The 16245-nt window shown below is 56.8% G+C and overlaps 1 protein-coding gene across 2 annotated transcripts in view; it reads right to left on the reverse strand.

Moving 5' to 3' along the window:
• Window positions 1-900: 900 nt before the first annotated feature.
• STK32B (serine/threonine kinase 32B) overlaps window positions 901-16245 on the reverse strand; it is a gene marked incomplete at its 3' end in the record, with an annotated part of 280673 nt that continues 265328 nt past the window's right edge. For both annotated transcript variants that reach the window (XM_081304828.1, XM_081304827.1), the window contains 3 exons: window positions 12121-12252; window positions 11036-11100; window positions 901-1039 (listed from right to left, as the gene is read on the reverse strand). In XM_081304828.1, the coding sequence (XP_081160954.1) occupies window positions 901-1039; window positions 11036-11100; window positions 12121-12252 (336 nt within the window). The remainder of the gene's footprint in view (window positions 1040-11035; window positions 11101-12120; window positions 12253-16245) is intronic.

A 16245-nucleotide genomic window follows, 5' to 3' on the forward strand; every position in this document is an offset into this window, starting at 1 on the left:
AAACATGCCCAATTCCTAATACAGCTGCCCATCAGGGCTGGTCAGGTACCCTCTGAATAATGATGCCCACGAGCCCGTCTCAGCCCCCCTGGGAAGGAAGATGTGGGTGCATGAGGGGGTGGGAGTTCTGTGGCAGGGCTGGGTTTTGGGGGAGCCTGGTTGACACTGTGGGAGCAAATGCTGACCACTGACCGGACTCCAGCAAAGGGCATTCAGAGGGGGCGGGGAGGAGGGAGTGAGACTGCTGAAGTTAGAGGTGGGAGGGTCTTCTGTGAACCCGGGAGGAGCACGGTGACCGTGGGGCCCAGGCTGGTCTGCATGGTTCCAGAAGGCAGGGCGTTTGTGGCCAGCCGAGGATGTGAATGGAGACACATCAGGGTTGCTCCAGGATTTGGGAGTAGAGTTGCCATAGGAGGGTGAATGCGTCCAGCATTTACGCTGTCTTCAGGGATGCCCTCTTCCAGAGTGCCATCTGACAAGCCAGGATGGGCCCAACTGCAAGGTCGCAGTGGTCTCATTGCTTTAGGGAATGGGAGTGCACGACAAAGATGAGATTATACGTTGTGTGTATAGACAACTTTACAAACGCCTAAGGTCTTGCATGTCTGTTATCCAACTGGATTCTCACAATGACCTTGTATCTGGAGGTGGGGTGGAGAGCTGTTTGACCCCTTTGGCAGATTCAGAAAACTGAGGCACAGAAGATGTGACTTGTCCAAGGTCACACAGCGAATCAGTGGGACGCAGGGACCAGAACCCAGACTTTCCAGCCCTAAGTCCAGGTCTCTTTCTGCATCTGATGTTTTCAGGGTGAGATGGGGACCGTCTTAGCACAGAGTGGGGCTCTGGGTGGACAGGGCAGAGGCGCCTGTGGCCCACTGGGCATCTGCAGGTGGAAGCTTAGCTGCTGCAGCCCCGGGAGCAGGCGTGGGCCAGGATGTTGTTGTTGCACCCGTCCTGGAGCTTGCTCTGGGTCTGACTCACAGCTCGGCCTTCCGTGTCCAACATCTGGCCGCCTGGTCCCTGCTGCCGCCTGAGCCTGCAAACAAGAACAGCGTGGAGCTGCATTAGTGTTGAGGAGCTGGGGTGCAGCCGCAGGTTCAGGGGAGGCACCTGGGCAAGCACAGCCTTGGGCCCGCCTTCCTGCAAGGGGGGCAGGATGCTGTGCTCCACACGCTCTGTGACCTGCTGAATGCACAGAGCCTCGGCTTCTTTGTCTGAAATGGAGATGATAATCCCCATCTCTCGGCTCCCCAAGAAGAATACAGAGACTGTGTAGAAATTCACCCAGTTCACAGCCAGCAAGGTGCTGGGTGAGCCTCACAGCATGGTTCAGGGTGTTCCTGCTGAATGCCTGCCAAGGTGCCCCGTCATGCCTGGGAGCGGGTGTACCCTGGCAAGCCAAACAGCCACGGTCCCCGTCTTCACAGGGCGTACTGTGTAAAGGGGGAGATGGTCACTAATCAAATAATCCCATGAGTAAATATCATACAGTCAAACATGGACAGACAAATCACCCCGGGGTAATGTCAGGGACTGGATTCTGAACCCTGCATTTCTTAGCAGCTGGTCACCTGGCCATCGTCCACGTATCTCAACATCCTCCCTTTTTGATCGTCAAGTTCAGGTTCATCCTTTCCTGTACCACAGCTGCCACTGTCTGTGATTGGTGCAGGCCAGAGACAGAGTTGAGCCCTTCCCGGGGGCAGTGAGGGATTTTAGAATGTCCCTCAACACCCGCTACTTGGGTCACATGGCTCAAGTTGTTGAGCTTCGTCTGAAGGTGGAGACTCTACTGGGGACTTGGCTGGAGGCTGGGGGTCGGAGAGCGTGTGTGAAGTGTCTTAATAGGGCTGGGAACGACACAGATGGCTCCTAGTTCTACCTTGTTGTTCCGGCTGAGAGCAGCCTGGCTGGACACTAGCGGGCTTCTGCTAGTTGGCCCAGAGCAGGCTGTCATTTACCGCTGTCCTCATGAAACTGATGTCAGCTTACGCAGTAAGTGTCTGTGTGTGCTTGTCACTTGCAGGGCACTGTAAGTGACCTCAGGACAAGTGCAGCATAGCCCATGCCTTGGGTGGCCACAGCTGTGCCTGTGAACGTGTGTGACAGTGTTGAGCAGAGCGTCTGTGACAGCGTAAGTATTGGAGTGCGTCCTTTAGGTGACACAGAAGCACCAGGGGCAACACTGTCTCACAAGGCTATGAGTTGTGGCTCCTGTCCCTTGCTCTGTCCCCATAAGGCCCGGGATGGGGGTCTGTTCCTCTGCCCCTGCAGCTCCCCAGGCAGGATGGCTGGCAAGTGGCCATGGCTAAGGCCCATCATCCTGAGGACAGGACCGGGATGTGAGGCAGGGCCTCCTGGTCTGGCTCACAAGGTGATGCTGCAGAGTTCTCTGCACATGAAGGACAAATGAGCCCCATGGAGACGGTCTGTTAAGTGCCCGGCCCTGGGTTTGGGTGTTTTAGAATAGCAGGGCATGCCTTCGTGTGGAGGGCCAGCGTGGCCCCCTCCAGACACGAGCTTCAGCAGTTATTACAAGACAGAGTCGAGACGGTGACATGGGCACCCATGAGGGACAGGTGGGCTCTGAAATCTCGTGGGGCTCAGGAGAGACTTTCTGCAGGAGACAGCACTTGAGGTGGCCTTCAGGCACTAGATGGGCTTGTGATTGACACAGTGGGTGAGTGAGGGGACATGAAGGCCAAGGCTGGGAAAGTGAAAGCAAGGACCAGGCCCTCCCGAGAGTTCGGGGCTTCAGCCATGGCCCATCCTCTGGGCCAGAGCTATCAGGAGGAGCAGCGGAGTCACTGAGAGCTGGGGAGGGGGCCAAGTGCAGGAGCTCAATGACGGGGGTCATGTCCTTGCAGCTCAGTCCCAGGCTCCTGTCTGAGCAAGAGACATAATCAAGAAAGATACCCCCCTGTTGTGGACCGGGAACGTCCCCAAAGGCTCATTCAACTCAAGACTTGGTCCCCAGAGCAGCAGTGTTAAGGGATGGGGTGTTGGGCGGTGATTGATCAGGAGGGCTCTGACCTCATCAGTGATTGACCCTTTGAAGGACCCGTGGCTCCGTGGATTACTGGGCCGTGGCTGTAACTGGGTGGTGGACCTGGCTGAGGGAGTGCGTCTGCTCCTTTCTCTTGCCCTCTGCCCCCAGAAGCTATGAGGCGCGCAGCTTGGCTCCACCGTGGTCTTTTCCATGCTCTGAAGGAATTAGAAAAGCTCACGCTGCAAATGAGGATTTGTGAACGGAGACAAAGGCCCAAATCCATCACCCTGCACCAAGCGCTCACTTAGAGGACGCGCCTGCAGCCCAGGAATCTGACTCCGGAGGAAGTGGGGAGATTTTACACACACTACCAGTGGTAGCTCAATTCCATTCATGCAAATTGGCTAGTTATCTCCACAATGACAGGAACATTTAATTTCTCAGGAAACCTATCAGATTAATCGTTATCTTGTGACAGAATCCTGAGTGATGAGTATGAGCCCTCCACCTTTGAACTCCAGCAGTGAATCCCTGGGGGAAGTGCTCTGGGGGAGGACCCTGCTCAGCAGAGGGGCTCCGCAGGAGAAGGACACGTTGCAGTTGGTAATGAACCAGGCTCGAGGCAGTTTGCAAAAGCGAAGCCCCACAGAGGAGAACAAGAGAATGCCGGCAAGCAAACCAATCTCCACGCTCTGACCACGCCAGGACGGGTCCAGCTCAGTGCCACATGGTTCTTAGGCAACCAGCCACAGGTGAGGCCCCACCTCCCATTTGAGAGAGGCCGGCTTCTTTGTATGTTGCAGTTTAAAAGGCAAAAGTGTTTTGCAATGCTCTCACGTGACCCATGTCACCGGCTGGTCTCACCTGACCCTGTGGTGTTGGATGGAGGGCTGGAGGGAAGAGCAGAGTCCTGGCTCTGGCCAGGAGCTTGCCCTCTCCTCCAGCCTCTCTCCTCATCTGTATCCAGGGGACAACTGAGTCTCCTCAAAGAGAAACTGAGGGTCAGTAAGGCCTCCTGACATGGCACGGATGACCGTTTCCTGATGATGACCCCCCACTCCCAGCTGGGTCTGTAGGCCTCATCCTGGATGGGGGTAAGGGCAGAAGCCCCTGAGGAGTGGTGGGTACCATTGAAACACGCAGGAGTGGCTAGGAGATCAGGACCCAGGGTGGACGAAACAGGGCAGCAGTCTGAGGGGGGAGTCCAGCCTCCGGGATCACGGGGGGCCAGAGGGGTCCTGTTATGGTGAGATAATGCAAGAAGGTCCAGAGGTGGAAGGACTGGCTCAGGAGAGCCGTGACCTAGTCAGTGCATTGATTCCTGATGGGGATTAACGGGGTGGAAATTGTGGGCAGGTAGGTGTGGCTGGAGGGGGCCTCACCAGGGACCTGCCTTTGGGATATACATTTCATCCCTCATGAGCGGAGTCTCTCTGCTTCCTGGAGGCCAGTCCTGACCTGCCTTCCCCCACCACCTGTTCTGCCATGATGCTCTGCCTCACCTGTGGCCCAGAGCCATGGAGCTGGCCCTGCAGGGACGGAGACCCTGAAACTGTGAGTTCCAGCTGAGCTTCTGCCCCTGTGTGCTGTTCTCATCAGGTCTTTTGGTCACAGCAGTGAACAAGCTGATTAATAGGCCCACAAGCCGGGAACCAGGGGGTGGACCCAGTACCTAGAACCGGGCTGCTGTCTGGTTTGGGTCCCTCTTCCACTGGGCAGAGCCACAGAGTGCCATCTGAGGCCTCACAGCCCCAGCACGGTGACCAGCCAGGGGCAAGTGCCCAGCACGGTGTGCTGGAGAGATGGGGGTGGGTAAAGGCTTTGGTGGCCAGCCTGCGCTTCACCCTCATGGCAGCAGGTGCCCAGGCTGGGGGGCTGTCTCAGCACCTCAGGGGAAGGGAGGTGGCTGTGATCAACCCGAGTACGCAGGGTGTCCTGCGGGACAGTGATTGGGTTGTCAAGCTGACAGCCCTTGTGGACTTTGGACAGTGTGAGCTCATGTGCAGGGACCTTCTGCCCTCGTGGCTGAAGGAGTCGGGACACGTCATTATTTTGTGTGTACGTGCATACCCCTGGGCTTAAACAAATGAAAACAGACAGTGTTTGACGCGGTGCTTATTGAGTGGCAGTGTAAGTCTGTACATTAATTATTAGCAAACTCTCCTGCCGTGCTCACCATCCCATAGGGCGAGGGGTCCAGTCGTTCCTCCTACAGGGCTCCTGGGCAGTAGGTCTCAATGCCCTGCTATCATTTGGACCTGGAATGACCCCCGTGGCTCATGTGTTGAAGTCTTGGTCCCCAGGGCAACAATGTCCAGAGAAAGGGCTTTGGGAGGTGATTGGATCATGAAGACTCTGACCCCCTCAGTGGATGAATCCTGTGATGGTTCGTGGCTGAGTGTCTGTGGGAGGTAGGGGAACTGTAGGAGGGGGACTTAGTTATGGGGAGTGGGTCCTTGGTGGCTCTATTTGTCCCTGGACCCTTATCTCCACCCCCTCCCCCTTCCTGGCAAAGCAATGTAGCCAGCTGTCTGTGCCCCACATCCACGGTGATGGAAATGGGCCTCTGTAAGTAAATTCTACTTAGTGTTTCCTAAGGGGCTCTGAGGGGTACAACATCCTTCTAGTCCCTGATGAGATTTCTCTTCCTCAAGTAAACTCCATACAACTCGCTGTTTCCCTTTGAGGCTCCTCATTTACTGGTATGATCACCTGGTAGCAATTCTTATCTCATAAATTCAATGAGAGCCCTTGGCCAGAAGCTGTAGGATTCTGTCTGCTTTATCCTGTGTTGCCTGAAGCAATGTGTATTTGAAGAAGCCTTTGCAGGAAGCCAGCTGAACTGTGGGTGTTGGTGTAAGGTGGCAGAGCAGGGTTTGGTCAGAGTTCTGGGTAGCCAGGGCTGGTTCCGCTCTGAAGAAAGGAAGGTGTGGCGGAGGTGGGTTCTGAGTAGCCAGGGATGGTTCTGTTGGCGTCTACCCACCCGGGATCAGGAGGAACAGCACCCACCCAAGGGGGAGAAAGGGACCAGAAAGTGGATGAGAACTGGTTGTAGATCACAGAGCTTTACAGAGGTGCCCTGGATTTGAATACAGGACCCTGCGGCTCCTGTCTTCCCAGCTAAGCACCCCTCCCCATTATCCTTCCTGGCTACTCTCACCAGAAGACTCCTCTAGACTCAGGGGTGAGGCTGAGCTGCTGTGTGTCTGCTGGGGTAAGGGTGGTACTTGCTGGGTCCTCCTTGACATGGGGAGGACACAGGAAGGGCCTCCACTGGGGCTGATGGGTCGGGGGCCAATAGTTCCACTGGGCTGCTCCTCTTGGCATGTGGCAGGGTGACACTTCCCAGCTCCCCTGGGGTTGGGTGGGGCCATGTGACTGGTTGTGCCCGGGCGTGAGTTGCAGTGTGTACTGCTCCTGGGGGGCCGAGCATTTAACCAGCTGTGCCAGCCTCTCGGGCACTCTGCCCTGCTCCTGATGCCTGCCATGCTGCAGGTGCCCACGGGAGTGAGGAGAGGAGGTGGCGGGAGCCGGTGGAGCAGCACCCCCGCTGAGCTCCACGAGGGACAGTGTGTGCAGGAATCAGAACTGAGGATGAGATGGTGTTGTATGGTGAGTGGAACCCAAAGCGACCTCCGGCCGGTCCCTCCCGATATCAACACACACTTGCAAATCCAGGCGTCAAGGACGATTAACTGTGGAGCAAGTGAAATTGATCTCAAGCCCAGGGCATGGCATTCGGCAGCTTTCAACACTCAAGAATCACGGTGAGCTTTGTCTGTGTCCTGTTCATTTTCCATTTCATCTTTTATTGGCTGCAACGAACACATCAGGATCAGCCAACCTCTTGAAACTGGGCTGCAATTTCCTTTGATTGAAACCTGAGTGAACCTGACACGGCTCTGATTTCCCATGCAATTTCTTGATTTCGAGTTTTCGCTGCACCATGAAAAGCCTGCGGATTGAGCAGCCTTGTGGCCGCCTTCACTCCCACCTGAAGGGCCTCCTGCCGGTTGCAGGTCTCTGAGCTGATTGTCCCAGGCCACTTCCCCTCCTGTGGGTGCAGGTCTCGGGCCCAGCCTCACTCCCCATCTGCACCTGGTGGGAGGAACTCCCGAGGCCCAGCTCACTGGAGGTGGCGCTACCTCTGCATCCTCACCCAGACACCAAGGTCTGGGCCGCCCTGTTTAGCCCCAGACTAGGAGGAGCCTCTGTGTGCCAGCCTTGAATTCAGAAACCTTTTTACATTCTGAATTCTACGTTCGCTGTGTCCCAGCAACGGACGGGGTTTGAGAGGCTTGTGCCAAGGGCTTTCCCCACTTCACAAGCCAATCTGCAAAACACAAGGAATTGGGTCTCCCTTCCTCACTGTTGAGGCTGGTGATGAGATCAAAGAAATGTCAACACACTTTGCAAATGGCACAGACCTTGGTGGAGTCTAGGAGCCATTGATACCCAGCCATCTTGCTGGCACAGAAGGGGAACCTGAGGCTCAGAGAGGCTTGGGACCTCACCAGGTCACAGCACCCTGAGAAGCAAGATCAGGGTCTGCCCCAGTCCATCAGGTTCCCAAGCCCAAGAGGAGTCCCACTCCTCAATCATCCTACCAATCCACAGCCAAGAACTGACCACAGGAGTTGGCAGATTTCAGGAGTAGCAAGATTGAGAAGCCCAGGATTAAAGGACACAACCTAAAACCATAAAATCACATAAGGATGCTGATTGCTGTTACTATCAATAGAATTAAGTGTGTTAAATGCAGAATTTTAAGGTGTAATAATATTCTTGTGGGTTCCAGAGGCAGCTTTAGGGTGATTTTAAATCTGCCGTTTCCTTAGGAGTAAGAAGGACAGAAACTTTGGCTACCTACACCCCCTTTTCATCAGGGCCTTCTTATTCTGAGAAATTCTGTCAAATGCTGCTGAACAAACCTCTTGGAAAAGTCATTCCTGCTCAGATCCTTGGCTAAAAAGAAGGGAACAAGCCCCACTGTGCATTTCTCAAAATGAAGGAGCTTAGCAGGTCCCTGGAAGCAAGTGCTCCACCTGGCTTATGGCCTTTTGCTGGTTGAGAACAGTAGCCAATAATAAGCTGCTTTTGCAGGACACTGGGCAGAACTGATTTTAATTTTGCTCTCTGTCTAGAAACTAAGGTCCAGAGAGCGTAGGCCCAGGACACTTCCTGTGTCCCTGCAGCAGACACTGGTGACTGTGCCCTGGCAGCCTGCAAGGCTTGGTATTGCTTTGCCCATAGGCTGCGGGCATCCTGAGGACCTGGGTCTTGCCAGACTCATTTCTGCATCTTCAGGGACCAATGGTGTGACTGTCAAGTGACTGAATGCGTCTCCTGCAGGGGCCGGTGTGGTGATGGTCTGCCCCAGGGCCCTGGCCCTCAGGGGTTATGCAGATGGCGGCTTCTTCACTGTGGCAGGAGCTGCAGGGACTTTCTCTTCGCCAAGAGCCTTTTCCAGCCGAGGAAGCAGGCAGACCCGCACCATGCGGGAGACAGCAAGTTGCACAAAGTAAGCCCACTAGTGTCCTTTGGCCAGGGAGGGAGGACCAGGCGTTGATACTCTGGGGAAGGGGACAAGGGCTGGGAGGGTCTGCAGTGTTAGGAGATCCTATGACTCAGCACCAAACAGAAGCTGCTCAGTTGGGCACAGTGCTGTCCGCAGACAAGGCTCTCAGGTGTCAGAATGAACAGAGCATGTTCAAAAGAAGGTCCAGGCCTCCTCTGTCCACTTCTGGTTCAGAAGGTGTGGACCAGGGTGCTGTGTTAGGGGCAGGACACCACCAACTAGGGGCTTAAAGCGGTTGAAAGCTCTTCCACAGCTCTGGAGGCCAGAGACAGACACCAGGGTGTGGTGGGCTGGCTCCCGCAGGGAGGGCTTCGAGGGAGAGCCTGGTCCTGCTTCTCTGGCTGCTGGTGGCTGCTGGCCTCTGGGCTGCAGACCCACCACTCAGTCCCCGCCTTCCTCCCTACATGGCCTTCTCACGGGTCTGTGTCTCTTCTCCTATTAGGACACCAGCCATGTTGGACTCAGGGCCCTTCCTACTCCACAACAGCTTCATCCTAACTCATTACATCTGCCATGACCCTATTTCCAAATAAGGCCACATTCTCTGGTCCTGGGGCTTAGGACTTCAACACACCTCTTTTGGGGTACACAATGCAACCCATACCAGCTGCACAACTATAAGGCCACCCCAGATGATTCTGACAGGGGCTCCTGGGGCCATGGTGCCCTCCACAGAAGAGGCCCGCACCTGCTGCACGTGGGCAGAGGCAGTCTGTGGAGGCCAATGGTCAGGTCTGCAGAGAAAGAAAGGAGATTGACCCACAGGGCCCAGGCTCCGTCCACAAGCCAGGCTCCGGGCTCAGCATGCCCGGATATGTCCTCCCACACGGCACATAGGGGACGTTGGGAAGAAGGGCCTTGATTTAATTTTTCAGATCCTTAAGTGCCAACACAGCAGGTGCTCAAACAAGGGATTGAGAGAGAAGAGGAGGACACATGGTCCCACGTTTACCTTGGTTTTAGGCAGCTTGTGCATCATGATCGACTTTTTTATAGTGGAGAAACTGGGGTAGGGCATGAGGTGGGGAGGGGATGTGTCTCCCATGTGACGAGGCAGGATGGGATCTGCCAGGGAAGGGGGGTCTTGGGCTGTATCTTGAGAGGACAAGGCCGGGCCCTCCCACGAGTACCTTCATACTGCAGGTGAGCAGAGGCACCCCTGCCCTGGATGCCGCCCTGGGAGCAGCCAGGTATGCAGCGAGGCGGACACAGGAGCAGGACGGCAGTCCCGACTCACCCGTGCCCTCTGGCCACCTCATCCCTGCTGCCTGTGTGTGCCAAGGCCGTTCCCGACGCCCCTTTGTTTGGAAAATGACTCCTACTCTCTTCCTTGACTTTGCCAGAACCTGCAGTCGGTGCCAGCCTCACTGCAGAGCCATGACTGCAAGTCTCCAAGGGCCGCTCGGCATACCGGGCAAGTCTACATTTTCCTAATCGATTTCCCTCTCCATGCGGGGGGAGCATTGAATTGGGTGAAGCTAAAAGCAGCCAGACTCAACCCCTAAATGACCCCTGGGGAGAAGCCCATTCCCATTTGCTTTCAGAGGGAAACACTTTGGAATCCAAATTGAAGCATCTTCTGGGACACAGAGAAATGTGAAATGTGTTGCTGCCGGCTCAGGCTCTGCTCTGCTCTGCCTCCGCGGGCTCCCATTGCCAGCCAGGCACTCTAGGTGCAGCTGGGCCATTCAGAGCAGATGCCTGACCCAGGAGGCTGCCTGAGCCCGCGGTCACAGACGGTTTCTGAGCTCAAGCTCCTGGGCCCGGTTGTCTAGGGCTGGGGAAGGGCTGGGAGCCTGCAGCAGCCTGGACTGCCCAGGATCTGCAATGGCCTGTCACTACACATGGTGTCAGCTCCCCTTCTGCAGCCCTCACTGGGAGCAGACCCTGCCCTGCCCTGTCCTTCACCTCCCTGCCCCCTTTGGGAACTCAAGCACCTGCCCATCGGCAGGTCCCCACCTGCCCTGCAGCCTCCCTTCTCTGTGGCTTGTCCCACACCTCACCTGGATGTCTTTCCCCTCTGCCTTGCTCAGGACTCAGGTGGGCACAGTCCCTCCAGAAAAGCTTCCCTGATCCCCAGGCTGGGCCAGCACCTGCGGTGGAAGCCACAGCCCAGGGCTGCCTTTCCTCTAAAGTGACCCCTGTGCTGCCGTCATCTGTTGAAAATGGATGGACCCTCCTGGAGGGGAGGGGACGCCACTGAACTCTCTCTGTCAGCCCTGGGCCTGGGACAGTTGGGTCCCATGGGGTGTCCCTCCCATGCCTCTGCTCTGACAAACCGGTCTTTGGCATTTGAGTCCCCAGATCTTAACACCAGCTGGGCCCAAGTCTGCGTCCTCCACCTCCTTGGTTGACCAGCTCCTGGGGGACATGCCCGGGGCCTCAGGGCAGCCTTCACTGACCGTGGTTCTCCCAGGAGGGTGTGGCCAAGCTGAAAGGCTCTGCCGGGCTCAGTGTGGACTTACTTCTCTCTGTTGAATATGATGAATTCCTTCCGCACTGTCTCCAAACACTGCTGCAGGTGTCCGTTCTGTCAGAGAGCACAGAGAGGTGACTGAGCAGTGGAACACTGTCCAGGGACACATGGCAAGGGACACAAAGGAAGGAACAGGAGCTTCGGGTCTGGCCATGCGGGGCCCAGCCCAGTGCCTGGGGACGTGCGGACTGCGTGGGCGGCTGCTTCTGAGGGGGGATGGCAGACAAGGGTTTTTCTCAGTTTTAAGCTTCACATCCCCTCAAATGCCACGATACAGGACGATGGAGTGAAGGTCCCCAGCTTGGCTTCCCAAGCCTGTGGGTGTTCACTGGTCCTACGTGAGAGGAGCATGGGAGAGGAGAAGTACAAGACGCGGTGCAAGGGGCTGGGGCCAGGAGAATCCTAAGGTTCCCCCAGGAGCGGGTGCCAGGACCCCCCCCCCACCACAAATGCTCGCTGACACTGTCCCAGAGGCCCCCAAAGCCACACACTGATGCAGGTGGCGTGGGAAGCATGCTCCCCTCTTATGCTCCTCGCGCTCGCAGGGCAGGGGGCTCTGTCTCTGCAAGACCCACAGCTGCTCAGGGCTGAGGGCCCCGAGACTTCAGAGGTGACGAAGGTGTTCATTTTCTTTTAAAATCATAGGAAAACAAGGAACCTTGGCATCACAGACTATATTCATCTTGATATCAAACCAAATTTTTTATAGGGAAGGGGCTGTTGAGGGTCAAAATGCATCCCACCAAATAGGCTCAAGTCCTGAGCCCTGGTACGTGTGCACGTGGTCTCTCTGAAACGGGATCTTGCTGGTATGATCCAGTTGGCGACCGAGAGTGGGTTAGGGTGGGTCCTAAAACCAGTGACTGGTGTCCTTCTGTGAGAGCCACGTGGAGACACAGGGACCCAGAAAGAAAGGGAGGTGAGGATGGAGGAGGGGTCCCCGCGGCTGCAGGGCAGGAACACGGGATATCCAGCTGCTTTAAGCTTGGAAGGGCAGGAGGCCCGCCCCTGCCCCTTTGCTGCGCCTCACTCAGCACTCTCCCCCAGCCCTGTGGACACTCCTGAAGCACTCACCAGGGGGCAGCTGTCCTTGGTGCCATCTCTGGACCTGTGCTTTGCCAACCTCTTCTTCTTTTTGTGAAGGGGCTTGGATTCTAGAATCATCTCTTCAAGTTCAAATGTGGGGTCACAGTTCAACCTCCCTTTCTGAAGCGGGAAGAAAACAGGTCACCCAGGCTGCGCTGTGATGGGCGCTCCCACCCTGTTCTCTCAGGAGCCATGTCAGACACCCTCTTCCCAGGATGAAGGGGACACTTCAGCTCCTCGCTGTCGCATTAGCCTTCCTGATTCACCCCTGTGCATGGTTTTCATGAGAGTGAGCGCAGTTTTCCAATCTGATTTTCTCCACTGGTTAATTCATCACATACACATTCTCATGTCATTTTTATCTTTTTCTAGAAATACACTAATTATATAAGTATTATAAATCATTTTATAATCATTATGATACTTTTAATTATTTCATTTAAAATGCCATCCATGATTGACATCTGCCCAGCTCTCTGTCCTGGTTGCCTGTCCCCCACACTGGAGCCCTCGAGCCCTGACTTGCAGGCCTCAGACCCATTTCCCTAGAAGTCATTCTCTGTCCTAAGACCCATCCTGGGAGTCTGGCTCAGGATGCCAGTCCCCCTAGCAATGTGGCCCAGGGGCTATGACATCTGCAGCCCCAGAGTCACGTAGGGAAGACCCCAGAGCTGCTGCTTTTTGACTTTGAACGGGTTTCACCCCTGCCCGGGGACTCCGCCCCACGCCTGCAGTTGGACAGCCAGCCCTCCCTTGGGTGCTGGGCAGTCGCCTCCAGGAAGGACTTGAGGTGGGCCTTGGAGGAGCCAGTCCTCCCTGCCTGGGTGTTCCTGGACTGTTGAGACCCAGGCTGTCGTGACCAGGCCAAGAGGAGCAAGGCCAGCACAGCCCCAGGGCCGCCTGCCTGGCCTCGCTGGGTGACTGGGAAGACCCCGACGCCTCTGCCTCTACCTCTACCCGTGTGAACTGCGGAGCTCAGAGGCTGCCCGGGGCTCACTGAGATGGCGCTTGCCAAGCTTCCAGCAGAGCAGCTGCCTGACCGTCAATGACTGCCCTCCTGCTGCTTCTCAGGCCCCCTGCACCTCCCCTGGGTCCCAGCTCACTAGCTGGGTGGCCCCCCTGCACCTCCCTGGGTCCCAGCTCACAGGCCCCCTGCACCTCCCCTGGGTCCCAGCTCACTAGCCGGGTGGCACCACTGGCTTGGTGCCCTCAGGGCCCCGGGTGGAGGCCTGAAAGCAGGAGGCGGAAGGGCCTTTGCAGACAGAACTGGGGCAATGCTGGCCCTGCCCCCTCTCTGAAGGTCACTGACCCCTTCTGGGCTGAAGAATGAGGGAGGCGATGCGGGCCTTATGTGTCTGCCTGAGAGGCTCCCCTCCGTTCAGGGCCTGGGGCTCCCTCCATCATCACCAACTTATGGCACATGCTAAGAGCCCCTGTCCCTGATGGAACGCACCCGTTCTCCTGCACGCGCCCTCTCCCAGGGAGCAGCTTCACTCGGGCCTGCTCTCTCCTGGCCTGTCTGCCATCCGTCTGTTCACACATCCACACCTGTGCAGTCCAGGGCCACCCTGGGCAGGTGACTTGCCCTCACCCAGATCACCCCTGGGATGCACTGCCCAAGTGGCGTGAGGCTTCCTGAACACAGGCAAAGCTCAGAACAAGGCCTGGCACAGAGGACATCTCAGTCGCTGCATCACCCACTCATTCACCCTCAGGACAAGCACACACAAGGCCTTCTAGGGCCTTCTAGTGCACCTGTGGCTCTGCGTCTCCTGACAGAGGCCAGCCAACACTGCGCTCTCAGGGGACCCTGGGCACACTGCAACAGCATGGCCCCGGGCACCTGTTCAGTGTGTGTGATTGTGTGTATGTGAGTGTGTATGGGCGTGAGTGACTGTGTACAAGAATGTGTGACTGCATGAAAGTGTGTCTGAGTGTGTGAGTGTGAGTGTGCATGGGTGAATGTGAATTCATGTGTATGTGACTGCATGAAGTGTGTGGGTGAGTGTGCAAGAGTGTGTGAGCACGAGTGCATGTGAGTATGTGTGAGCGTGTGTATGAGTGGGTGTGTATGAGTGTGTGTTCCCGTGCATGAGAGTAAGTGTGTTAGAGTGTGAGTGTGCATGGGTGTGAGTGTGTGTGTGAATATATGTGAGGGTGTGTTGGGAGGAACTGGAGCAGTGGCAGGTGAGGGTGGCAGAGGCAGGTCCCTTCCCATAACAGGCTTATCTGCCAGATGTGGCAATGCCACACGTTGTCCCCAAGCACCCTCAGGGCTTCCCAGTACACATCCCCAGGGTCTTGGACGTGGCCAGGGGAACAATTAGCTGGTCAACAGGGCTGGCCATGCAGGACTGCCTTGGTACTCGGGCTTCAGCAAGGTGGCTGAGTGGCAGGTCAGAGGCCCTGGGAGGTGCCAGCGAGTTTCTCTGGAGTTTCCAGGACACATTCCTGAAGGAAGCCAGCAAGGGAGCTGAGGTGGCCTCCAGGGGTCTCGGGGTCACCCAGCAATGGCGCTGCAGGTCTTTCCTGAGGGCTTGCTCTGCCAACCCCATGTGACCCTGCAGCAGTCTTGTGGCTTTACTGGCCCAGGCTCCAGGAGGGGTCCCCGTGACAGACAGGAGCAGGCTGCAGAGCACCTGGTCACAGAGATGGCAAAGCCAGCCGAACCTGTGTAGCCAGCGTGCCAGGAGCTCCGTTGTCAACAGGGTCAGCTTTGCCCCCGGGGTACTCGGTGGTGCTGGAGACCCTTGGCCGTCCCAGTAGCGGCTGCCCCTGTCATCTGGTAGGTAGAAGCAGGGGAGCTGCTGAGCGTCCCCCAGGGCAGCCCCACAGAGTTGGCCCAGGCTGAGCCTGACTGTGCCATACTGAGGTGACAGCTCTGGTCTGGGAGCTCCCACAGTGGGCACCATGATCGATGCCCTCACCAGGGCCCACCTGGTGTCTAGCACAGGGCAGGCCGGTGCAGGTGCTGGGGATTCAGAGCAGGTGACCACGGCACTGTGGTACCTGTTCTGACTGGCCAGTGGGACGTGGTGGAAAATGGAAGCTGCTCTCACTGACCAGTGGGCCGTCTCCTCTGGAAGCACGGACATTGTCACATCACATGCAGACACACTCACACACACACACACACTCAGACACGTTCACACAGACGCAGACACAGAGTAAGCCAAGCAACACCTGAACTTTCCCAGGAAGAAAAGTGGGGCAGGACCTGCAAACCACTCCGCGTTAGCCTGTCCTGGCCCAGCCGAGGGGCGGGGGGCCGGGGAACCCTCAGGCTGCCCTGGGGCCTGGGGAAGGGCTGGCCTGCTTAAGGACAAGCAGTTGGCAAGGCAGGGACGGGACACCTGCTTGTTGGGAGAAGGCAGAGGCCCAGCCGGGTTTTGCCCTACAGGCTCCCTCTGGAATGCTGGGCAGGCGTGGAGGAGCTGACTTCTGAAACCTGAGCCTACGTCGCAACACGTTTGTGCGAAGGGACCTGGAAACCCTGGACTCGGGGAAACTGATTTGGAGAAACATTACGCATTGTCATTACCTATCATCATCGTCGTCCTCTGGCTATTTTGCAGTGCTAGGGATCGAATGGGAGATATTAGGGGCAAACCTCCCTGGCATGGCGGGCACCCCCCAGCACGGCGGGCATCCCCTCAGTTCACTTCCGGTCACTTTCCCTGTGGTTTTGTTCTGTTGCAGCTATAAAATCTTTGAACTGCTCTTTGAAACCTGGGCTTTCTGCCACCTCCAGGTGCGTCATCCTGGTGGCCCCTCTGCCCGGGAATCTCAGGACCTCCGCGTGCCTGGCTCCTCTTTCATTCAGCTCTCTGCCAAGTGCCCCCGCCTCCTCACCTCCCCTGCCACCTCTCCCCTCCTGGCCTTGGCGTGTTTTGCAGGCTCACTGGTGGGCAGGCCCATCTCTCTTCCTGTACTAGACAGTCCATGCAGGCAGATCAGCAGACCGGACGCTCCCCCACTGCCTGCCTGCACCCCTGTGGTATGTGAGGAAAGAGGCTCAGCAGACCTTGAACTCCAGGCTCAAGTCCACCCTGAATCCCAGCGAAACTGAGCCGATTGGTGCTCCAGTGGCCGTGGCCAGCAGAGGGCTCACTG

The sequence above is a fragment of the Spermophilus citellus genome (assembly GCF_964194105.1).
Source record: "Spermophilus citellus genome assembly, chromosome: 8".
Taxonomy (NCBI): domain Eukaryota; kingdom Metazoa; phylum Chordata; class Mammalia; order Rodentia; family Sciuridae; genus Spermophilus; species Spermophilus citellus.